This window comes from Alexandromys fortis, unplaced genomic scaffold (assembly GCF_014885135.2).
Source record: "Alexandromys fortis isolate MF-2015 unplaced genomic scaffold, M_Fortis_MF-2015_v1.1 scaffold_13, whole genome shotgun sequence".
Lineage (NCBI taxonomy): Eukaryota > Metazoa > Chordata > Mammalia > Rodentia > Cricetidae > Alexandromys > Alexandromys fortis.
In genome coordinates this window covers 5,536,765-5,561,801 of record NW_026067908.1, presented here as the reverse complement: position 1 = coordinate 5,561,801, position 25,037 = coordinate 5,536,765, and the positions used below count along the sequence as shown (strand labels likewise).

Below are 25,037 nucleotides of genomic sequence, written 5' to 3'. Positions count from 1 at the left end.
GAACTTGTTTTTACTCTAGTTGGTTTTGTGTCTTCATGAGATCAGCTCTTCATTTTCTGAGCCACACAAGTAGAACTCGTGTTCCACTAAAACTCACTGTCCTATGGTCTGTGTGGGAGACTAAGGGACCACCCCCATTGCATGTCTGCTTCAATCCCCACTGCTCCGGCCTTGGCTTTCTGTGAGATGACGACATTCTCTCCATCCTTTGGATTCCCACAGTGCATCTTTAGCCTGTTGGTACTGCTAGGCTGCACCAGGCTACCCCAGGACTCTGCACAGACTCTTGGACTGACTTGCTAGGAACGTCATGGCTCTTCAGCTCTCCCCAAGGGGCATTTCTGCCAGGACCACACCTATCTTTGTTGCTTTGATTTCCCTGGCCACATCCATGATACACCTCCTGCGCCCTGCTGGCTTGGGCCCTCTGCCACGTGTCCTGGCTTGAGTTTCAGTCCAGGAAGGCTTGCAGTTGGTGGTTTCACACGTGGCCGTGCTGCTGCATGCCAAGGCCTGAGTGTTGGGCAGGACAAGGAGGGTGGAATTTGTAGAACAAAGTACTATTTTTGCATCCTTGTAAATCGGTCAGGAGTAGTTGGCTGGCCTGGGAGAGTCCAGGGTTCATCTGACCACTAATAAAAATAAACAAATCTTTTTCTTTTATGGGGGGCAAGCACTCTACAGCATGCACATGGAGGTCAGAGGATAGTTTGGGAGTATTGGAGATTGATCTCAGGTCATCAGGCTTGCCAACCAGCACCTTTACCTGTTGAACTGTCTTAACAACCCATGAATATTTGACTTTATTCCTTTTTTCCCCCTGGATCTTCCTGCGCACAGATATAAGAATCTGTGTGTGTGTGTGTGTGTGTGTGTGTGTGTGTGTATACATATATGTGAGTGGGTGCTTGTGCACTCATGTTTTCTCCTTTGTTCATATGCCCATGCTAGAATTGGTGCTGGAAATGGGTCTAGGGTCTAGAGCCTGTACGCCAGGGCTCAGAGACACACAGGTCTCTGGGTGCTCTGTAGTGAGGGAAGGTTGCCACGTGGTTCTGTGTGCTGTGCTGTTTTCTGGCCCCCTCTTCCCATTGTATGTGTACCAGGATGGGCAGTTCTTAAGGAAAGGTGGTGGTGCATGCTTTTAATCCCAGCACTTGGAAGGCAGAAATAATCAGATCTCTGTTAGTTCAAGACCAGAGTTCCAGGACAGCCAGAGCTACACAGAGAAACCCTGTTGTAGGGGAATGAGGGGGGAGGGAGAAAACAAAGGAAATGATAACCCTTCATGAGAAGGGACCCGAGTCCAGTGCATGAGATCCTGGCCGTTTAGATCTAGCATACTTTCTGCTTTGATTCATGTGTGCCTGTTGCATCCTAGGCAGCTCTGCAGTCTGCTATGCTGTAGTAGGTCTAGAGAATGGCCAGTGTTTGAGCTTGTTGAGAAAACTCAAACGAGATACTTTGTTGAGTGCCTTAATGGAACTCTCAGTGCTCGAAACCACGGGGAGAGGCCAATTCTTAGCAATCCTGAAAGGTCTGGCTCCAAGGTGGTCAGATTTGGGCAGGCCTTTGAATAATAGAGCAATCATTTATTGAACACTTGCTGTATGCCACACCTTGTGCTGGTTCTTGGGCATAAGTAGACAGACCCTGTGGTTAAGGTGTGGGAGGATGGGGGTGGGCCAGATGTGGACAGGGTCCCCTGGGTGAGCTCCCCCCTAGTCGCTTAGCATTTGCCTTTTGGCACCAGTTGCTGCTTTTCTGCCCTCTTAAGTCTCCATTCCAGATCCAGCTGAAGCACTACAGAGCTCCTCAGTTTATCCGCTGGAGTAGGCTTTACATGAAAAAGTCATCTCCTGGCTTCCTGCCCCTAAGGCTGCATGGTTGTCATGGCTGTCTTCCATTGGAGGACTGTGAAATACTGCAAGTTACCACCCACCTAATTAGGACCATAGTTGCTCGGGTCTCTTACCCACCCCTAATCCCCAGAACCATTCCCCTCCCTTCCTGATTTCATGAAAGTAAAACAGCAGTGTACTCACAGGTTCAGTCTTTCATTTAAAAGTTTGCCCCCTCCCCATTGTAACAAATACCTTAATATGTAAAAAGTCCAATGCCCAAATAACAAGAATTTGAATGTTTCTCTATGAAAGCAGAACTATAGTTGTCAGAGTAAGTCACTTCATAATGTGGTAGTCCAGAGTGTTAGTCAAGATACCAAGGAAAGGAAAGAAGTACCTTCCGGGAGGGATAAGAAGGGGCTGCATTCGTGAACTAGAAGGTGACTGATGGGGAATGTCAGGCTCTGAGTCTCGGTGGCATTGGGAGGAAGTGGTCAGGTGTACCTGGATGTTTGACTTGAGTAGGAAAGACAGGAGGGTGGCCTAGATCTGTGACTTTCTCAAGGTAGGGCTTTGGCATCTCAGCCTCAGCTCTGCACAGGTGAGCACGGAGGCAGGCATGTCTGGACACACAAACAGGTTGGACACAGATTGTTGGAAGGTGGCCAGGTGGGGCATCCAATGTCTGCCCACCCCAGGAAGACGTTTGTTGAGGCAGATGTACCAGGACAGCAGCATTCAGCAAGCAATGCCCATCTCCCATCGTATAACCCACACTCTTCTCAGGAGTCATTTGGTACCCAGTGAGGGTCAGAGCACACACATCCTTCTAACCTGGGCATTTTCTTACTGGATATTTATTGACCTGCTCCGTGCAACGAGTCAGCAATTTGGAGAGGGTACCACTGTTTGTGAGTTGGTCTCCCTGCTTCTTAGAACAGCTGGTAGAAAGGCAAGGTGTGGTTCAACAATAGACACTGTGTTGGTCTACTGTGTCCTTATTCCACCCCCCTCTGGTGTACCTAAAGGTAGGCATTGTGCCCCGCCCCCCCCCCATTTTAGAGAAGAAGCAGTGGGGGCCCCGAGTCCATGGCTTGCCCAGTGACTAACACCTCTGCAGGACTTTTCATAGGAAGTGGCCTTTGAGGAGGAAGGGTCTGTTTAGAGCAGGCGCCAAAGGCTCTGTGTATGGCTGCATGCTTGCTACTGACCTCCTGTTCTGTCTCCACAGAGTGCAGCAGCTGCCCCAAGCCCTGTGCTTGGCAACATTCCCCCCAATGATGGGATGCCCGGAGGCCCCATCCCGCCAGGTTTCTTTCAGGTATGTGCTGGCCTGGGGCCCTGTGCTGGGCAGGTGGGAGGAGAGGAGGGCGGGGGAAAGCAGCTCGGTTTGCCATGGTTTAAATACAGTTGCTTTGTGCTGGTTGAGGCCCTGCACCTCATCTCATCCACTTCTCCAAAAGCTGCAGAAGGGAAGAAAGAGATGGGAATGTGCCTACCTCCAGGCGGGCTGTGGCAGTGCCCTTCTGCCCACTCCGGTGTGGGGGAGGTCAGTGCTTCCAGGCCAGTGTGGAGCTTTCTTTTGACAAAAGGCGTATTCTTTGTCTTCCCCTTTAATGAGTAAACCGTCCTCTGTTTCTGTTGTGTTGCCGCTGTCATCGTCACTGTTTACCTTTCCTGTCCAGACTACAAACCTTAGGTGTAGCTAGAAAGCTAGGGACCCCCAGCAGGCTCAGCATCCTTTTGCTGGTTAACCACTAATTTCCCCCCCAAGTGTGAACACAGCAGCACCTGGCAGTATTTGTGCCCGCACTCTGCCCACCACAGGCAGGAACGGGTCCCACACGGGATGGGAGCCCCGCCTTCTCTACAACACACTGTTGGTCTTTCTGGTGGGGTGTGGTTATGGGAGGTGTGAAGTCACCTGTCTTGTTTTATCAGGGTAGGGTGTGGCCATCCCCCCTCCTCACCACCTCCCTCTACACCTCCATTTTCATTCTCTCCCTTCCCTTCTGGTACTTGGTCCTCCTCCGCCAAGCCGAGGCTGGGAAGTGGTGCCTGGAGTGCTGGGCAGCCCCGCCCGTGGGACTGTGAGAAAGAGACGTTCCTAGTGGAGCACTTGATTGTGACATCGTCCATTCTTTTAAGCCTGTCCTCACTGAGTTGGAGAAGGTCCTGGTTGTTCATGCTTCTGAAGGGTTGGGGCTCCCAGACAGGGTTGTGTTGACAGCTCTTAATGGAAAGCCCAGGAATTCAGAGTTAGACCAGAGGGCCCTGTGCACAGTGCATGACGGGAGCATTGGAGTCGTGAGCAAAGACAAGGCTGACCACCCCGTGGAATCATTAGGGCTCCTCTCCTTCCTGTACCTTGGCTAGGAGACACTTCACTTTGCAAGCTTGCACATTTTAGTTGATGGTAAATCTGGGGAGAGGAAGGCGTGAGCACATACTAAGAAGATCAGTGAAACTGGCTTACTCTTTAAAGCAGAAGCAGCGGGCTGCTCGTCAGATTGGCATTGAGAAGACAGAGATACAGGGACGACAGTTCAGGCCATCAGATGGCCACATGAGTATCTGTGTTCCCAGCATGCCACTAGAACTAGGGCCTTGACCAAGGTATGGAGACAGGAGCTGCTTCAGAAGTCTTGGGGTAAGACTGCAGACTTGAGGAGAGGCTGAAAGACAGGAAAAGCTAAAACCCCCTGGGGCCTGTTGACCCAAGAAAGGCCAGAGCTGTACCAGAGGGGAGACACTGATCCAGCCAGCTTCTCTACTTTGTCCTGCTCAGTAGGAATTTTTCTCTGGTTCATGTATCTCTGCACACGGTGTCACAGAAGCCCTGACGTAGGGAAAGCATGGCTTCCCTGCCTGGTGGACAGAACCCACCCCCGTATCTCAGCCACTCGTGTCTCTGTCCTGAGTTTTCTCGGGAGTTTTTTAGCTCCCAGGTTCCGCTGCAGGCTCTGTAGTGAGAAGTAGAGAGTAGCTGTGGGTTTTTGTTTTTAAACAAATTAGGTACTTTTTAAAGTTTATTTTATGTGTATGAATATTTTGCCTGCATATCTATATGTAAACCATGTATGTGCCTGATGCCAGTGGAGGTCAGAGCAGTGCTGGATCCCCTAGAACTGGAGTTATGGATAGTTATGAACCACCATGTGAGTACTGAAAATTTAGCCTGCGATCTCTGCGAGAGCAACAAGTGCTCTTAACTGCTGAGCCATCTCTCTAGTTTTGCCAGTTGTATTTTTAAAAATAGGCCGTTGACTTCTATTTTGGCCTGAGCCTAGGACAAGGAATGGGTCTGTTGATATGTGGGCAGCTCCCAGCTTCCTGCTTTGCTAGAATCTTCCATGGTTAAGTTCTAATTCCACTCATACTTTGTGGGCCCTCCCCTATGACGTTTGGGGGTGTGTGGTCAGAAAGCCAAACTGGTTCCTGCCCTTATTTAGCCACTACCAGCCACTGTTAAACAGAGGTATCTTTTAGATTCTTGCCTTGAGGTCATCTCTCTTCCCCAGGCAAGGTGCACTGCCAGGGGTTGGCTGGGCCGTTCAGGATGGTTCTGGAGCCTTGCTTTTCTCTGCTTTCTCACTGACTGAGCAGTTTGTGTTTTTATTCCCCAGCACCATTCTCCTTCCTTGAGATGAAGGGAGGTAGGGTAGCCCAGGCACTCAGTGTGGTGCTTGCTGTCTTTGATGCTGACCACTTGGCCTGGGCCCCTGCAAAGAGAAAGGGCATCTCTTTGTAAAGGAGGAAGTCAACAGCCCATTTCCGGAACAGATCAGCTCTCGACAGGAATATTAGCGATTGATTGCCACCCTTTACTGTCTTCAGGCAGCCACTCTGATATTGGAAGGGAAATAGAGATGATATCGGGGGTTTTATCTGCTGTCAACAATTGTACTTCTCTTCTTGGCTATAGCCTAGGCAGGTGGCTGTGCTGCAAGAGGGCTGTGTCTTGGAAGGCCAGCCCAGGTGGCCAGGCCAGCTTTGTCCTGCCCCTGTCCTGCAGTATCATACAACTTCTTCAAGTCAAAACCACAACACTAGTTTGTCCTAAATTTAGAAACCAGTAGGGGCTCCACAGTGGTAAGGAGACAGCTGACTACTGCCTACAGAGGCTCACAGAATATCATGCAGGACTCCCTCTGTTGGGCCTCCAACCACAATGCAGAAGGCCACTCATGGAGTTAGGTTGGGCCAACAGTGCAGGAGATACCCTGTTTGTTTTCTCCCCTTCGGGTCTAAGTTTCTGAGATGGGCCGTGCCTATCCAGTCCTCTGGAGTGGTGTGAGACATGTCTGGTCATTCGGTTACTGACCCAGTCACACTTTATGGTTGGAGAGACTGTTGGGGTTCTTGGAGGCCTTGAGTATAGCCAGGGTAGATGAATTCTCCGTTCTTACTATTAAGAAGAAAAAGCCCAAACTTGGACAGTCACAGTACATGACGGTACTAGTGAGGGACACAGTACGTGTTTGAACCGAATTTATTTGAGGGGTCCATGGTACATAACAGAAGCCTAGCCAGCCCTGAAGTGCTAGACCTGGAATTCTGATAAGGCACAGTCTGACCAAGAGCCAGCTTGGGCATTCAGGACTGGCGCTCTGGAGAAATGTGCTTGCTGAGTGGCCTTGGGCCAGTGCCTCATTGCTGGCCTCTAGTTTTTCCCATCAGTAGATGGTGCAGGCTGAACTAGATAGTCTTCCAGCTCTGGTCTTCTGCTGCGAACCCAGATGGATTTTAGATAATCAAGCTGTGACTCAGGCTATACATCTGACAAGCAGGTTGGCCTTGACTAGATCCCGTAGTTCTAGACTAGGCACTGGACAGTTACAGGAGAACAGGGGTCATAGAGCTGAGCACTGGGTTCAGACTGTTTCCGTTCTTGTTTTGTTTTTAAATTCCAGTAATTGTTTTCAGTTGTGTTTTTAAGTATGCAATTTAACTTTCGTTTTGCTCAGTGATTCTGCCAAGGAAGGCAAGGATGGGTGGGAGAGGGAAACTTAGAAAAAAAGGTGAAGGGCTGCCCCACACTGTCAGTAAGGCTTGTACTAGAGTCCAACCTCTGGCTTCCTGGTTCCCCGTATACCCTCTCCTTCCTCAGGCCACCAAAGTCCAAGTGTAGGAAGGACTATGCCTGTTGTCTTGAAAAAGTCACACATAAATTTCCAGCCAGTATCCAGATAGGGTTGCTCAGCAGATGAGTTCCCCAGGAGCCCAATGGCAATGTTCAGTATGACAGAGGACCAGTGAGAGTGTGGTATAACTCTATATGCTAGTCCAGTCTTGTCGTTCATAGATGTGGGCGTGGGAACTGGTACCACGGGAGTCCAGCAAAGGTCACAGAGATAAAAAGTTGTGTGTTCTGTGGATCAGTCCTGGGCTAGCAGAGGGAGCCAACTCCTTATATCCAAAGCTCAGCTGATAGAGACAGTAAAGTTTCCCCCCACCCCCAAACTCGTTCCTCAAGGGAGGCCTCCTTCCTACCTCATTCATTTCCCAATGCCCCACAGGACCTACCTAACCTGTCACCCTGTGACCCGTCCAAGGACAATGTCACCAGGAGGAAACACTGTACACCTCCTGGAAAACAGAGAAATAAGCAGATAGAAGGAAGAGATCCTCAACCCAACCCTTCCTCCTGCAGACTCAGCTGCGGTCTCCCCCGAGAGACGCAGCCTCATGAGGGCTCTGCTGGTTGCTGATATCCTGCCAAATGGTAGAGACAACCTTGTCTTGTGAGGCTCCAGCCTCAGATACTAAGTCCTTGAGGGAATAGAGAGACGCTAATACAGAGCTTTGTAGGGAAGGCAATTCTACCATCTGCAGTTTTATGGCTAGCAGTGAGTTGCTTGATGGTGGTGGTAGTAAGCAATCAGAGATGGCCGTCGGAGCCTTGCGTAGTGGTGTGTTTGTAAGGGGTCAAAGTTCAGTTAACAAGAATGTTCCACTGGTGGCAGTGGACCGGCTCTAGAAAGTCGATGTCTTCCCCTCCAGAAGAAAGGAGGAGAGCAGAGGACATGAGCCATTCGCCCAGCCAGGAAGCTGCTACCATAGGGCAGGCACCTCTGCCATACTGACCACTTCAAGTCTAGGGTTGAGGGAAAGGGTTAGAGCTCATTTTCTGAAACCCACTACTATCCAGGACTTGCTTTCAGGACTAGGGGTCAGTGGGAGGGATGATGAAGAACCAAATCCATGGGTGCTAGATGTGGTCCTAGGGTCCAGTAAAGGCTATAAGGAGGGACAGGGACCTCACGGTGAGACATGCCGCACAGAAGGGCAGGCCAGGGTTAGGCAGTGCTGGGCTATTTTGGTATCAGGGATTAGGTGTAGTAGTAGTGCCTCCTGCCTCTTTAGTAACCCCCTCCCCCATCCTGAGGGTGCCCAGGCCCTCCTAGTGGAGCTGTCTGACCTTCTTAGAGTGGGGTGAAGTGTTCTCCAGACGAGAAAGGTATCTCCTTCCGTCTTCTGGGATTGTATTGACTTAGAAAGCAGGCCCCAGAGCCAACAGCATGGCTGCCCCACAAATGAGGAGCTGCTGGGGATGGACAGGTCTGGGCTAGGAAGATGATCCTGGACAGGGCAGAGGATGTGACTTCTAGAAGAGCCTCCTGTCTTTCCAGCTGCTGCCTACCCTCTGCCCCAGCCTCTGCCCCAGCCTCTGCGCACTGCCCACCCTCCACCCCAGCCTCTGCACAGCCTGTTGTCCAGGTGCTATGTGAGCTGCTACCCACAAGGGGATAGGAGCCCCCCCCCCCAAAAAAAAAGCTTCTTACCAGGTCCTGTCATCTGCTTCCAGACTGACAGAGAGGAGAGGGCAAGATTACTCCTCCTGAGAAAGCTTACTCTGGGAGCAATTAGCTTTTCACCTCTGGTCACTACGACAGAAGCCAGCATAGGGCCGAAACCTGAAGTGTGCTCCCCCCCCTCCCCCCCCCGACTTTTGACCTTCTGTTTAGTGATGGAGCTTACCACCAATCACCTTTCCTGGTCACCATCACCTCCACAGAGGTCAGGCTGTGCTCACCCGGCGGCCAGCCTGGTGCCTTGTGTCTGTCTGCCCAGTGGCAGATGACTGGCACCAGGGCTCCTAGCAACCACGGACAAAAGGTTATTCCTGATGTGCCAGGCTGCCTGAGTGGCTGGCTGGGGCCTTGGCTGGTATGCCCGCCAATGTGCGTGTGTGTGGACAGGTTTGTGTCTGCACTCCAGCCGCCTGCCCTCCCCCTCAAAAAAAAATGTGCACTCCACATGTAGCGCCGTAACTCTCACTGATGAAATGGAAAGTTGAACATAAATCAATGTCTGCCGCCCCGTTAGCTATGCATCAGCAGTCAGCGCCTGGGAGATTTGCTCGGTAACAAAGCCCCTAGTGGCTCTGCAGGCTGCGACTGCCCCCTAACGAGGAGCCAACCCCATACCGTGGAGCCCTGATTTTCTCCTACACCAGGCAGCTCTCTCTGTACCCGCCTTCCCAAGTAGGTACGAGGAGGCCTGGACAGAGCCTGCCATTGTCCATGCCACGGTGGGCCTTACCTCCCAAGCTGTAAACTCAAGCCAGGCTACAGCACGAGTGCTAATGGGTCTTAATAATAACAGCCTGATCTCTCAGCATTTTTCCCTATATCTGACTCCAAGCTTTTATGACTAAGACCTGTTAGGATCCATGCTTCATCAGGCATTTATACAACTAGTGCTGGAAGGACCGGTGTCAACCGCAGCTGAAGACCTGGGGCTAGTTTCTTGTCTCCTTTTGGACCTGTATTTTGTACTTGGGTTTCTTTTAGCATTGGATTTTCTTTTCTGCTTCTGAGAGTGGCTGGCCTGTGCTGCCAGCTGCTCAGCTCTGTGCTGTTTGCTTTCCCCAACAGGAGTGGCTTGTGGGGGTGTTCCCAATTGTGGGAGCTGTCTTGTTTGGTCTCTTTAGCCTCCTGCAGGGATAGACCCTCTGTGCCTAGCCTGCCATCGCATCAGCAAATTGTGTGAGATTTTCCTCCTTTACAAAAACAGAGGTCAGGTTTGCTTAGTCCTTATAGCAGGAAGGGTTTGAGGAAGAGAATTCCAGTAGAGCCCTGGCCTAGTGTGCCTCTAGTACACAGATTGGCCCCCTGGGTCAATCCTATTACATAGCCCTTTCCCCAAAAGATCTAGCCCTGGGTCCTGGGACAGGACTCAGAAGCAGCTCAGCTATCTAGTATTCTATGAGGATTCTTTTGAGGACTTGGGACATGGCAGGACCCACCAAATGAGTTTCAGGTTTGTGCCGTTTCTGTCTGAAGACTTTTCCCCAGGTAACCTTTCCATACAGACTTTGTCCAGACATGAAGGCCTTGATAGCAGTTGAAACTTCTAGGCCAGGCCCACGGAGCGTCTATGAGTTTTTCCCCAGAAGAGCCCTGCCTCCTGCAAAGACCTGAATGGCAGTGAATGAGTCTGGAGGTGTTAGGGGTGGACACAGCTTTCACTGAAGTGCCAGCTCTGCGAGATGTTAGGCTCTGCCAGGGCTTCCCACCCAGCAGGTGACAGGGCATCAGTTCTGTATGCCAGGCAGGGTAGGTAGGTGTGGGTGGTACCCTCTTCAGGCCAGGGAGTGGCAAGTAGTTGTGAGCAGGGCCTTGGAAGCAACAGGGCTTTGCCTCTTCCTGGTAGCACTTGAGGTGCCCTAGGATTCCTGCTGTTCCTGTCTGTGTTGGAGGGGGATGGACCAGACACAAGTGTGCTCATGTTCAATCGTGTTTCCCAATGTTGCTGGAGAATGAAGGATAGCCTTAAATCCACGCCAGCACCAGCCTAGACAGTACGCTGTTCCCTGTGGGTCAGGCAAATAGAGCCCCACCCCTCTTCCCTCTAAGAAAGGAGTTATCCTGGTAGTTAGGGTTGCTCCAAAGATTTCAGAGAACCTCTGTGAACTTCAGTTGTTTGGGATTGATGATACAGCCACAACTCTTTAGGGACTGTGAAACAATAGTCCCATTTGACCCTTCAGTGAGGCAACTCCCTAATCCCTTGCTGAAATCTGCCCACTAGACTTAATCCCTTGGCTTTGGCCACCCTGACTCCTTGTTCCCTGTCTGGCCAACAGGAGCCTGGCGGGGAAGTGAAGGCGGGGAAACAGGTTGTGGGTTCAGGAGCCATGCTTCTGTTCCTAGTAGCCTTGTTCATATGAGCTGAGTAGAGAGCTGCTCTCAGGCCCCAGGGAATGTGTCGCCAGAATCTTGCCTGAGCATCATTTGCGTTTCATTTTCCCTTGCCTATAAAACAGAAAGAGCTCCACCTACTTCATCAGCTCTGAATGGAACCAAAGGGCATGAGAATGGTTGGAAATCTGCAGGATTCCTTCTCAGAGGCCAGCGTCGGATCTTCCATCCATGCAGCACACAGTCACAGTTAATAGCCTTCTGCCTGGCCCTGTTGGGCTACTGGGTGTTCAGAGGCCATCCTGGACTGTCCCCAGTGTCTCTTAGTTATCCTCCCCACATTGGAGGATCAGCTCTTGGGTCCCCAGGGCAAGGAGCAGACCTGTTGTTCTTGTGCCTGGTGTCTGTCCCTCTGTCAGTCTGTGTGAATTTTTCTCCTAGCCGCTGGAGTTCTCTCCTACAAGAGAGGCTCTTTGTGCTCAGGAGTCATCATTATTCCAGACTTTGACAGTCTTGCCCTATCCTTGCTCTAAGGTCAAAAAGGACAAATGCAACATGTGGATTTAGTCAAGTTCCTCTTCCTGAAGTTTAACTGATCCCAAAAACTTACTCTGCGGTTGTGGGAATGGTTGAAGAGTCTGGAAATTCATGATCTGGTCTGGAAAAGTGGCCTTGTTATCTGAGTCCTGGGTCCAGTAACATTAGAGGAGTGGACATGGGACGCACAGAGGAAACTATATTCCAGGCTGGCATGTCCCTGCCATTGGAGAGCCTATCAAGTGGGATTCCTGAGTGGAGAGTAAGGAAGAAGAAAGGGTTCCTGAAGAATCCTAGGAGGTGGGCAGGATCATGAGTTGACAGCTTCACATGGGAGCAGCAGCCTGTCGGCAATTGCTGACTGCCGGTACTGATCTGAGAGCTGTAGACTCTTGATTGCCTTACAGTCAGGGCGCATGGGCCAGGTTCCTGCCACAACCCTGGCTTCTTCATTACCCCAGAGCTACTCCTTATGCTTCTGCCAGAGTCCTCAGGGATCATGGGTGTTGCCCATGTGACAATGGACCAGGCATCTGAAACCTTTAATTGAGAAAAGAATCCCAGTTCATCCCAGCATGTCAGGAAAGGAAAAGAAACCACACAGCTACTAAGGGAGCTGTGGGAGCAAAATACAAATCGTTGGCCTCTAGGTCTGTTCTTTGATGTCTGCTGTTTGGTGGGTGGTGGAGGCTGAATTCTGGGTATTCCAGCGCCCCATTCCCCACTTGCAATCGTGAATTGTCTGTTGATCATCTCTGCAGTGGTAGCTTGGAAGAGCTGTGTGCACAAGTGAGTCCGGAGGGCTTCAAGTAGAGCAGGATTCTCTTGGTAGATGAGGCCGTGCCTTTTTAGCATGCACCTCACCTTCACTGTGCTGTTGTGTCTAACAGCAGAGCCCAGGTGCTGGCAGGCAGGGTGGAGGCTGGCTGGCAGGAGCCAACTGCATAGTAGTTTTCAGAGAAAATGGCAGTTTTTAAGGGGCAGGAAACAGATTGCTCTGGGAAAGCAGGAATATTCTCCCAGTGTCCCAAGGAACCAATGTAGTTTACTATGCAAGTCCATCTCTACTTCCTGCATATCCCCAGAACACGTTACTTCACAGTGAATAGACGTCAGAGAAAGAAGGTCTGCCATCTGGACCCTGCTAGACCCCCTCCGGGAGCCTTGATCTGGTCAGTGCTGTGGCAGATTCCCGCAAGGCCACAGAGTTCACTCACGGTGAGAATGTAATGGCTTTCCTCCTTCCCTGTGTTGTTGACAAGCGATGAGAATTAGCACCCTGGACAGCTGTTAGCTCACGGGTTTCCCCATGGCCATAACTCCTGAATCCTGACTTGAGAAAGAAAGAGAGAAACATCTTGGGGAAAGGAAGGGATGTGCGATCCTTGGAGGTAATAGTCTAATATTGACTTTCATTTTTGGTTTTTCAAGACAGGGTTTCTCTGTAGCTTTAGAGCCTATCCTAGAACTCTCTGGCCTCAAACTCAACAGAGATCCACCTGTCTCTGCCTCCCAGGTACTAGGATTAAAGGCTTATACCACCACCACCAACCAGCTGATAGTGACTTCCTTATAGTGGCTACTACCATAGGTTAAAATTCTTCAGGCCCAGACCCAGGTCCCCATCTTTGTGTAAGCACACCTTTTCCTGGACCGAGGCTGTCTGGACTCCATCCTCAGGGCCCAGCCCAGATTGTCCAGGGCACAGTTATATCCTTCAAGGTTCTGCCTCTGTCATTCTGTCATGATCCCTGCTTGCCTAGATACCTCCTGCACTTGATTTCTGTGTCTGATGCTGCTTTGGTCATAGTTACACTTTGGGCTCTCCACCGCCTTCAGCTTCAGAGAAAAGGGCTTAGCATACACATGGCACAGGGGTGGCACCTGGTCGTCAGACGGACTGGCTGCAGCATGCTGTGGTCCTGCCCATTAGTCTGAATACTGGATGTTTTTCCTCGGTCCCCCCAAGAGGCGGCCAGTTACACAGTTAACAGGCACACAGTGTCCAGCAGGGAGACCCTAAGGTCTCCCCAAATCACCTCTCCTTTTTGCCCCTTCCTAACCCATGCATTGATGACTAAGCCTGATGAAGAGACTTCTCCAGGAACCCCAGTCCTTAGGAAAAGGGCCGAGCAGTCTGAACCTGCCGAAAGAGCTCAGGTGCTCATGTCCCAGACAAGGGAAGCCCACCCAGCCCCGTGGCAGGGATGAAGTAAATGAGATCATCACCCAGGAGACCTCTGGGGATGGGGGAGGGATGCGGACGTGGAGATCAAGGTCAGCTTCTGAGTCAGTCTCCTTCTTCCACCTGGTGGGTCCAGGGATCAAGCTCAGGTCATCAAGCTCGGCAGTGCCTTTACCCACCAGCCCCTGGTGCTGGCTTTTATGCTGTGGTGATGAACTGCAGTTTATTGGAACCAAAAGTCAAACAAACCAGACTGGTGAAGGGTGATGTGGTCAGTGAAGAGAGAATTTGCCGATCCCTGGCTTGCGTTCGTTCCGGCTGTCTCCCATGGGATAGATCTCAGGCTCTCTGCTAACGCCTTCATGTCACTGGTTTGTCGCCTCCTCCCCCCACTTCAAGCTCACTGTGTGGCTGAGGCTCTCAGTGGACCCTTGACCCCTCCTGCCTTCACCTCCCAAGGGCATGTGCGGCCATGCCTGACTTTGTGGTCTCCTTTGTGAATAGCTGATTTTTCTTTCCTTTGTCTTTTAAGGGAGATGTAAAATCAAAGTCAAAAATTAAAATCATAAGGTGTATGTAGCATCGTATTTTTTCTTGCAAATTAATAAAGGCCCAGTTTTCCCTCATCAGCCTGGAGAGCCATCATCTCATTCAGTGAGCTGTAGACCATTCCTCTGATGGGCCTGCTAGCAAATGCCCAAGACTTTGTGAGCTGTGCTGTGACTTCTCAGCTCTCCCACTGGAGCACAGAGGGAGCAGTGCCCAGCGTGCAGATGAATATGGCTATGTCCCAGTAGAACTTTATAAAGAACCGGCAGGCCAGACTTCTCTCTGAGCTTACTGTAGTCTGGCCTAGTAGCTGTGCCATTGGGGTCTGTGCCCTGACTCACCCCAGCCTCCACCTGAACTACGCAGTGTGGCATAGGGCTGAGTCTGAGTCTGTGCCTTCATGGCTAGGGCATGGCTGGCCCCTTTCTCCGCCTAAAAACAGTAAGCGCAATTTCCCTTCCCGTAGGGGTACCAGCATAGTCACTGTAAGGGCTGGAATAAGAAGAACTTCTGTTCCTTCTTTGTTTTAGAAGCCTTCATGTATCTAAGCACCGTTGCACATTCCTTTAATTCCAGCACTTGGGAGGCAGAGGCAGGCAGATAGATCTCTGAGTTCGAGGCCATCCTGGACTGCGGAGTTCCAGGACAGCCAGGGCTACGCAGAAAACCCTGTCTCAGACAACAATAACAACAAATACCAGAGCATCATCATCTACTGACTCATGGGCAAGCGTGCCACATACGTGTTGAGATCTTTTCTCAAGTGTTCTATGTGTCTTAGAGGGCCCATTTGAGAATCACATACACCTTGAGTCATCTCTCCTTTTGCCCAATGCTTTCCTGACTTCTCAGAGAGATGGACTGGGAAGAAGGGAGTGATGCCGGCTTTACTTAGTTCAGGTAGAAAACGGCGTGCCTCTGCCGATTCTCTGACGTTTCCCCAGAGTGAAAATGCTCAGTGTGCATTCCTTTTCTCTCCTGACTGGGGACGTTCCCATCCCTTTGTCCTGTGACCACAGTGAATCATGCCGTGAGCTCATTCATTGGGCATCCAGAAATACCACCTGATGGATCAGACTCCTAACTCAGCTTCCAGAGGGTCCTGCTGTGTGAACAGACTCACACTGGGCATGCTCATAGATATTCACAGTTCTTCTGCCTTAGAAACTGTACTCCCCAGTATGCTCACCATTAAACAAACAAAGCCTTTTCCAGGGGACACAAAAAGACAGCTCTCTAAACTGTGCCAGGTCGGTTCATGCAGATCGAAATGAAGAAGTAACATCTCCAGTGAGCACCTATAGGTTGACTTGCCGTTCTCGATGCCAGCCTTCAGTTCCAGGGGGGTGAAGGGTGAAGCTGACATGCGCAGGTGCTGGATATCTGTGACTCAGGGGCACATCTTGCAGCCTCTTCTGCACATATTTGTGTCCAAGGAACAAAGTTGTCTGCGAAGTGCTTTTGCTGTGTGTATAATCATCCTAATTTTATATTCCATCATCTGCAGCAACATGCACCAGTACCACAAGACCTTCATACTCTACTGCTGATCAGTAAAGCTGAGAGTCCACAGAGTTAGGACTGGGGATGTCATGGACTCTACTTTACCCCTTGAAACTACATCTTTAAGTCCCCCTTTCCATTGACCTGTAAGGACAAAAGTCAGATTTGGCCCAGATGATACTGACACCATCCTTACAAAGCACTGTCCTAGCCCTTGGGACTGGGTATGAACAAAGAACCTGGATGATGAGCAATCAAGGGCCTGGACCACAGGCCATGGGTCTAGCTAGCCCTGGTGCCATAGCCTTAACCTTATGCCTGCTCCTTCAAAGAGTATGCAGGTACTCCTAGGAGAGTGTAGGTGGCATTTGAGGAAGGAGCACGTAATTAATCTTTAAAAATAAGTATATTTTGAGTTTTATTTAACCATTTATATATAAATATGTAATATATCTATATATAGATATCTTAAGTTCCTCAAGCCCAAAGGCACTAGAGGTACCACCCAGAGCTTTTTGAGGCCCCTTGATCTTGATGTAGCTGTGTGGTTGCCTCAACCACACAAGCCCAGCCCTAGATATCCTAATGGGCGAATAGCAATCGCTATTGCCCTAGAGCTTTGTACCTACCACCACCTGACAAGCAGGATATTGATGGAGGCTTGCGGGATGCTGTATGACTTTCTTCAGGCTGTGGACAGTCATGGCAGGATACCCTGACGCAGGCCAGAACCCGCGGGCCAAACTGCTATTTTCCCTGCCATAGACAAGAATGCCTAAGAGCCCATTGTGAGCTGAGCCGCAGTGCTGCAGTGTCTGTGTAGATGGTTCCATTTCTCTTCAGGAGGCCTGGGGCTCAGAGATCTTAGGGAATTGAAGTCACCACATATGCTTGGGGATTTCCCCATCACATTCTGGTGCATCTCTCCATCCTTCAGCACAGGGCCTAGCCAGAATGTGGCGGGAGGGGCTCCTGCTGTCCGCTGTGAAATGCTTTTCTGCAGACCTCCAATCTTCCAGCTGTAGGAGTGGGGCTCCCTACCATGCCAATGCCCATAAAGGCCTTTTCACTAAACCATCAGCATCCCAGCTGTAAGGTTCTGTGAAATGACCAACCACTTGCCTCGATCACACCTGTAACAGCCTCCCAGGCCTTGCCTAAGTGGCTCTCACAACCTGCTGGAAGTAATACTACTAAATGCTGACATCACAGGAGAAAGAATGAAAAGGAGGTGTGGGGGGTTCAGGTGTCTGAAGGCAGCGGTCTAGAGCCTTCTGCAAGGGAAGGGCAAATCCATTAACAGGGTCGGGGCAGTATGAAGGCCACACAGAACATAGGTATAGTTCTCACATTTTCCAAAATTCAGAGCTGGAATTGCCCTTCATGTGGTTCCCATGTTAGCACTTCATACAGTGAGGCAGTAGATAAGTCTGACCTACTGCAGGACTATAGTTCCCTTCCCAGCTCCCTGGGTCTCATAGAGCAGATCCATATTCTGTAGCCATTCTGTGCCTCACTTTACCTTTCTGGGCAGCAAGAGGGAGCTGGGTATCATACTATAGAGCCCTAGGTGTTTTGCCAGCTCTCAGCCCTTTCTGTCATTGGGTTCTTCTGAACACAGATACGCTGCTCACAGGCTTGAGGGATGGTGGACTCCTCCAGATCCCTCCCCGACGTATAGCTACAGTGCTAACGAGTACATTCGCCTTCCTGAGCTCTGTTCCCTGGCTGTAAAGCGGCATGGCTGGTGGTCCTTCCATTGCAGAGCAGAGGAGTAAGTGAGCTGGTGCAGGAAAAGCCCACTCTCCCCTGGGTCATCAGGATTGGTTCTGCTCATCAACGACAGGACAAGAGCAGCCAGTGACAGAGCTAGAATTTGAACCCAGTTTCCCCCTCCAAGCCCTGTTTCTTTAAAAATAGATGTAGACGGGGGACATAGTGTGTCACAAAGAGAGCCCTGGTGAATGAGTTACAAAGCTTAGCTCAGCAGATACGTAGTTCCTGTTAGTCTTAGATGGTTCCCATCCCCAGCCTGTGTTCCTTCCCTATAAATGAAGGGCATGAGGGAAAGAGGTGGCAGTCTGTTAGTGTAGAGCAATCTATAAGCAAGTGATTACTGGAGCTGGGCTCTCTATCCTGACCCACCCTAATGTTGTGTGGCAGAAAACTCCCAGTATCCTCGAGAGCATGGTACTTGGCCAGCCAGGCTTCTCGACAAAGCTGTTTTAGAAAGGTTCTTTAAAAAGCCTCCAGCAGCTGAACTCCAAGAAAGCCAGTGGGGAACTTGTCCTGCCTGGGAACTGATGACTGGGACACCCCTCTTCCCTCATCCCACACAGCTCACTTGTTCATTCTCTGGGGATGTTTGGGAGCCACTGCCTCCCATCTCAGCAGAGGTCAGAAACCTCCAGCGAGGGCTCTGCTGGTTGGTTTGTTCCTTTGTGGTGTCTTGCCCATGCAGAACAAATTGGAAAGACCATTGAGTCCGCCTTCTCTAAACCAACTAATAGCTCTCTGAAAATGCCAGCTGGAAGGGACCATGGGTCCACTTGTTTGTGACCTGATGATCTGACAGTCGAGCCCTCACCTCCTCACGGAGGCAGCAATGACTTCTCAGAACACGATGTCACTTTGGTCCTGAGGTTGTGGCAAGCTCTGTGGGCTTTCTTCTGTGATGCTGCAGTCACACAGCATGGTGAAACATGTCCAAGCTGAGGATAGATGGTAGGGGTCCAGAGAACCTGCGTGACCCATACAGCATGGTCTGGGAAAGGCCAGGGGCCGTTCCTGGAAGTTTATAAAGCCGCAGGTCATGGCTGACAGAGAGGTGATGTGTCCCCTCAGGGAGATGACTTTGGTGTCATCCAAATTGAGGTTGCCATGGGTGTTCTCTCCGGGTGATCCCTAGGTTCAGCAGCTTTTTCCTTCCCTGTCCCCATATGCCAGGGCCTTGCCGATAGCCTTGTTCTGTGGTGTGTCTGTTTGGTAACAAACTTGCAATCTCCACTTGTTCAGAACCAACCTTGCCTCTGTACCCCATGGTCCCTTTTGTGAAGATCTAGCCTACTGCCACCAGCCCGGCTTCAGGCCTGGTATTGAGCACTGAGCCTTAAGACTGCCATCCTGTGAGGTCCCAAGGTGAGCACCTGTAGGTGCTTCAAGTTGTTTCCTGTACTCAGAAAGTGATGTAGCCACTGCGAACCACGCCTGCTCAGTGGGCACACAGGTATGAGCGGCTTGCAAACAGTCTGCTTGCTCTGCAAACACACGTATGTACGTATGTGACCAGGGAGGGAGGCAGGGCTGTTAGGGAGGAGGCACTCCCTGCTGCCAAAAGCTGGGGGACCAGCAGACAAGCCTTTGCCCCCTCTTGGCAGCTGGACCTTACCCTTGAGCTCTCTTCCTTCGTTCTTTTTTATTTTCTTTTTTTGGGGGGTTGGCTTCAAATTATCTTGTTTTGTTTACATTACACCCAAGTTTTGTGGTACAAAAGACTTGCAGGTGCAAATATGTCCCGCCTTCATTAACTTCCCCTCCCTTTTTAATTTATGTGATTTCAATTTTCCTTCCCTGTACTGTTAATTAGGGGACCCTCTAATCAGTGCCATTATCACAGTGGTATTCATGTTTAGGAAAGCCGCTAAACAAATGCTTGCAAAATTGCTAAATGGCTAATTAATGTCTGTTAATTAAGAAAATTGCTCATGGTAACAAACCATGCCGTTGCTGGCAGCCGCTAGAAAGACACACACTTGTTGAAATTAGTAGCGTGGCAGGTAGGGGAACATCTGCTCCTCCAAGCTTTCCGGAAGTGCACAGCCCCTCGCTTAGCCAAGAAGCTCTAGGCCTGGCCCCAGTGGTGCTGGACAGCTCTTGCCTCTAGTTTCATACACCTCTTTGTGGTCTCTACCTCACCTCCACCCCCACCTCCTTCCCAGCTCTGCATGGGCCCCTCAGTGGGCAGAGCGACTAAGGATGAAACCAATCACTGTAGCTAACTTGTCGCTTTTCCTTTGAAAAAAGTAGCTTTCCTTATCCTTCATGAATATCTGGAACTTTCCTCCAGAATCACTTCCAATACTAAGGGACAGTCATGGTGGAGGAGAGTGCACTGGGGTGTGTTACTCGTGCCCCTATCCCGAGTCCAGGGTCCCCTGGCCTCTGTGACCCACAATGGGAAACTTGTATGGCATTGTCTCCTGCACATGTGCAGGTATGTACGTGAACACATGCACACATGTGTGCACACTTTCTCATGTATGGTAGAAGTTCTAAAGAGATGTGCTCCCTGTGATGTGTAAGATTCTGATACTTTTTCTTTATTCCTTTTGTTTTTGCTGTGAATTAGCGTTTGTACTTACTATATTGATATCAGCATTCACTCATAGGTTACAACCCGTAGTTTGACCAACTCAAATTTAACCCACAGGTTAAGTGAATTCATCTCATGTTGGTAGAGAGTCCAGAGCTTTGGGTCAGTTTGGAACTAGCTGGGAACACCAGGCAGCCCATCGTCACCTGGTGTGGAAAGTGTGCCCTCCTAAACCACCCACCAGTGATAATCCTGCCTGTGTCACTTGGCTCTCAGCCCGACTCTGCCACTTAGAGGTTATGTGGCTGTGACCTCGTCTTTTCATTTCTTGGGACATGTTTTCCTCCTTTGTAAACGTTGAAAGGAGAGACACCAACATACAGAATTCATGAAGCACACAGCCCTGGCACTGCTCACACTGGGTGGCCGCTTGGCGACTTTGTATTCCCACTGGCTTAGAACCTAGTGCCACCTGCTCCTCTGCTTCTGTCCATGTTCAGCCGTCATTCCCTCTGTCCCGCTTCCACCCATAATTGCCTGTTCTCTGTCTCTCAGACTGTGAGCTCCTTGAGGGCAGGGACGTCACCCGATTCCTCCTCTGTCTTCTGAAAGTGGTACTTGCAGGCAGGCTTTGCGTCTGGGTCCAGGGGCCCTGTCTATGCCATTGTCTGAGTCAACCAGCGTATTTAACATGGCAAACTCTGTTCAGCGGTAGCCTGTGTCCGGCCCTCACTCCTGTGTGCTTTGATGAAGGTGCTTTGTTTTATTTTTTTCGTTTTTTCCAAATCCCCTGTGAATGTACTGGTCAGCCTCCCTCCTTCCCGCCTGCCCGCCGTTGTTCGCCATTGAACCAGGACCCAAGCAGCGCTCCGCCACCTCCTGCCAGCCACAGCCCACCACCCGCACGCCCGCCGCCACTCTGCGTTTTGGTTTAATTTTTGTTCTTTTAAGCTTCTTCTGCGCTTCTCCATGTGCTGTGATCTATAACCTGCCTCTACTGTCTGGCCTCACAGGGTCCTCCGGGGTCACAGCCCTCGCCGCACGCACAGCCTCCACCTCACAATCCCAGCAGCATGATGGGACCCCACAGTCAGGTAAACGCACTGTGGCTCACCGGCCCACCAGCCGGGGGGCGCGGGGCAGGAGGAAGGAGAGAGCCGCAGAGGAAAAACAAAAATCAAAGTATGCTCCAGCATTGCCTTCCAGTCATCATTGACAAGTTTAATTTAAATATATAGATTTTTCTAAAGACAGTCTTCATTTCTTGGACGTCCCACCCAGTTTGGATATGAAACCAAGAGAAAAGAAACAAAAATATTTCTGTGACCTTGCTAGTGGCCTTTATGTTTTTGTTTTTTCCTCTCTCACTTTTGTTTGATTTTGAGTTCGGTCAACCATTTGTTTGTAACCAAGGCTGCATCCCTGGCCTTTTCTTTGTGCACTCGCTGCTGAGAAAGCTTTCCTGCCCATTTCCCCGCTTTAAGTTAGGGAGCCCGCTGTCCCTTACTGTTTTTTTTTTTTTTTTTCATCATGTTTTCTCATAAGTCCTTGCTACTACCTTCCCACTCCTCCCCATTGATGGTTTCTCTGTGTGTGCCTGTGTGCGCGCTTGTGTGTGTGTGTCCTGCTTTGTCTGCAGACCTGAAGATGTGACGTCTCCCTCCTTTTTCTTGTTTTATTTGCCCTCGTGGAGAGCAGAGGTGGTCTCCTTTACCCTGCGTTGATTTAGCTATTCTGCATCCTGTGTGAGGTCCCAGCTGCTGCCCCTCCGCCCAGACTAGATTCCTGCAAGCCAGTGCAGGTTGGGAGACGTGTGTTGTGTTGTGTGGATCTTTTGTTCCTCTGCCCAAGGGAAGTTTTGCCCGGAAGGAAGAGGCTACCGGACTAGAGAGAGCTTAAACGAGCACTAGTTGTAACAAACTGGACTTTGCAGAGTGCAAAGCATTTGTGTTTGTCGCTGTTTAGTAGTTCAGGCTGTCATTGAACTAATTCCCTATAATTACAGCCTTTTATGTCACCGCGATATGCAGGCGGCCCCAGGCCCCCGATCAGAATGGGAAACCAGGTACAGTACATTTTCTCGTTTTCTCTTCTCTCGCAGCCATCCTTGGGCCTAGATAGACCTGGACTTGGGTCAGAAGTGAGGTGCGAGGCTCAGGGTGGAGTATTAGGTTTTAAGGTGGGGATTAAACCTGCCCCAGGGTCAGCATTTAACTGTGTTTAGAGAGCGGCAGCTGATGGGATTGCAGGGACTCAGCTCTTCAGGAGACAGTGGCAGTGACCCTAACCACCCTTCCAGCCCCTTCTTGGAAGAGGGTCTTCTTCCTTAATGAAGTCGGTTGATAATGTGCATTGTTTTTTTCCTGGAAGCTTTTGAGAATTGCCAAGACTGGCAAACATAGTCCTGCTATTAGAGGGCAAATGTCCTGTAGGAGTGCTTAGGTCAGGAGCCCGGCTGCCAAGGGAGCAGGCTGTTTGTGAGATTTTCAGCAGTCTGCCTGTTTCCCCTAAATAAGGAAGGAGTTGACCATATAATTTAAAAAGTACCTGCTTACGAAGAGGGCTTTTCGGCCCAGACCTTCCTCTGGTCTTTCAGGTTTGGGGTAGGCTGGCCTTCCTTGGACCAGCCCATTAGGGTGGATTGCTGAAGAAGTCCAGATGTCGCTACTGAGGTGGACAGGCCGATCCAGCATGATGGAGGCACCGGGGGAGATTTCTCTTTGTGGGTTTTTACTTTTTTTCCAGAATTCTTCCAATGACTTAGCAAAAAAATCTGACAGCAGTCCCAGCACACTCAGAGGCAGGAGTTTAGTCACCTATATTGGCACTCTATGGGGTGCTGTGAGGAAGCCCAAATGACATGATATGGGGACTGTGGAGGAAGCTCTTTGGTGTATATTTCCAATTTGCTATTTTCCTCTCCCAAAGTCTTTTGTTTCCTGTTTTCTCCAACACAGAGGAGGTAAATTTAGACAAAAGGAATTGAGAAACCCAGGTTTTTTAGTAAAACGGACTTCTTGGGTATGGAGGGAGGGAGGAGTGACTTTTCCAAGGCCAGGGCTATAGAAGAGCAAGCTTACCTCCAAGGGCATTTCTGTGCCCCGTGGGCCTCTGCGGGCTACACACAGCCAGATTATGACCCCCATCTACAAGACTATATTTCCTTCTCAGGTATGCAGGCCTTAGCTTTCTAGTGTGAGACCTGCTATCCTTGGCAGTCAATCACACATCCTCCCTCCCCTGAAGAAAAGCCCAGATGGTCTTACCCCTGTTTCAGATGCCCCACCGAGGAGTCCCAAACCCCTTAACCTATATCCCAGCTAAAATGCCTGGCATGTAGCAGGTTTAGAAGCTATGAAGGACTACTGTACAAAAGGCAGCCACTGTTATAGCTATCTGGACAGGATAGATGGGGTGTGCCTGTTCTGGGGATCTAGGAGGCCCTGAATCCCCAATCTCTGTTAAAAAACCACCAATCCAGATGGGCAGACACAAACTAGCCAGGTGAGTCACAATTCAGGAACTTGAGGGGAAAGAGGAGGGCAGCTAAATTTGGGTGCAGGGACCCAACTTCACCAGCTCCCCAGGCAATCAGAAACAGCAGGTGACTCTAGCACTTTGTGACCCCGAGGTACAGCCTAGCCAGAGGGGTTGGAGGGCTCTCAGAAAGCCCCTTGCCCTGGCCGCATGCTCCTGTTCTGAACCTGGAAAAGCAGGGAGAAGGAGGATGGGTCTGTCCCTCTCTCGCCTCCTTGTTTGAGCCTGCTTAGCATTCCCTGTTAGTCAGCAGAGCTCTGCTCAGTTGGCCTACAGTAGCAGCCAAGGCTGGGGACAGTCATGGCCCCAGCCTCACAAGCATTGACACCTTCAACCAGAGATAGAGGTGGCCCTCTATCACCAAGGCTTTTCTTGGAGAAACCAAAGTTCTTCTATGGGGCCTAAAAGGTCCCATTGGACTCTTGGCCCACCCTCTGCTGCTCTCTTGTTTTTCAGATTGTAGCTAGAATAACTTTTTCCTAAATAAATGACTTTTAGTCTGTTCTCAGAGCAGACCATCCTTCAGCAACCTCTTCTCTACTGCTAGCTGCTTTGCCTCCTCTAGGGTGGGAGCAGATGGAAGCTGGGAGGCCTGGATGACCCTGCTGACTCCGGCTCAAGCCATTAGAGCTCTGGACTCTAGTTAATTCCACCTGGTTCACCTGTAAAGGCCTCTTTGTAGTGATAGTTTTTAACCAGTGGCTTCCTCTAAGTCCTTGTGGTTTGGAGGTGTGCTTAAGATGAATTGCATCTATGAAGCAAAAGGGAGGTAGGATTGGACTTAAAACTTCAGCCCCTGGGGTTCATGTGCTGCCCCTTGGATGAGGGTGGCAGGAATCCACAGCTTGCCATTACCAGACTGCAGATGTGCAGGTTTGGATGGAGAGCCTAGCTCCCCACTTTTTCCCTTCCTCTTCCTACAGTTTTGACTAATGCTCTGCTTTCCAGAGCTGGGGTACTCCACTCTCTCAGAGATAGTCTCAGGAAGACCAGGTGGAGAGCAGGGTAGGGCATGCAGATGTCTTCTCCCCACCCCCCTCCCCCCCCAACAAAAACCTCTAGAAGGGTGACTCAAGCTGTGTCCTGTTTCCCTCAGCCTCCAGGAGGAGTTCCTGGGACACAGCCATTGCTGCCCAATTCTATGGATCCCACACGACAACAAGGTAGAGAAGGCGGGAGGGTAGGTGGCTGGGGCATTGGGAGGGCTCCTCTTTGCTGTACTCCTGACAGCCCGTGGCTCATCTGTTTTCTTACACAGGTCACCCCAACATGGGAGGATCAATGCAGAGAATGAACCCTCCCCGAGGCATGGGGCCCATGGGGCCTGGCCCACAGGTAACCAGCTCCCTGCTTATCTGTCCGTCTGTCTCCCCTGCCATCTGTGTGCACCCGCTTTCTCTCCTTTCTCCACAGTCTGTCAGTCT

General features: G+C 50.5%; 1 protein-coding gene across 2 annotated transcripts in view; it reads left to right on the top strand.

The window, feature by feature from the left end:
- The window catches only part of Ssbp3 (single stranded DNA binding protein 3), a 141,300-nt gene that overhangs the window by 98,177 nt on the left and 18,086 nt on the right, over positions 1 to 25,037 (top strand). Inside the window, exons 5-9 of one of the 2 annotated variants that reach the window (XM_050136169.1) lie at positions 3,076 to 3,165; positions 21,090 to 21,170; positions 22,082 to 22,141; positions 24,710 to 24,776; positions 24,872 to 24,948. In XM_050136169.1, coding sequence (XP_049992126.1) covers positions 3,076 to 3,165; positions 21,090 to 21,170; positions 22,082 to 22,141; positions 24,710 to 24,776; positions 24,872 to 24,948 — 375 coding nt within the window. The remainder of the gene's footprint in view (positions 1 to 3,075; positions 3,166 to 21,089; positions 21,171 to 22,081; positions 22,142 to 24,709; positions 24,777 to 24,871; positions 24,949 to 25,037) is intronic. The other variant, XM_050136170.1, reaches the window with a different exon arrangement.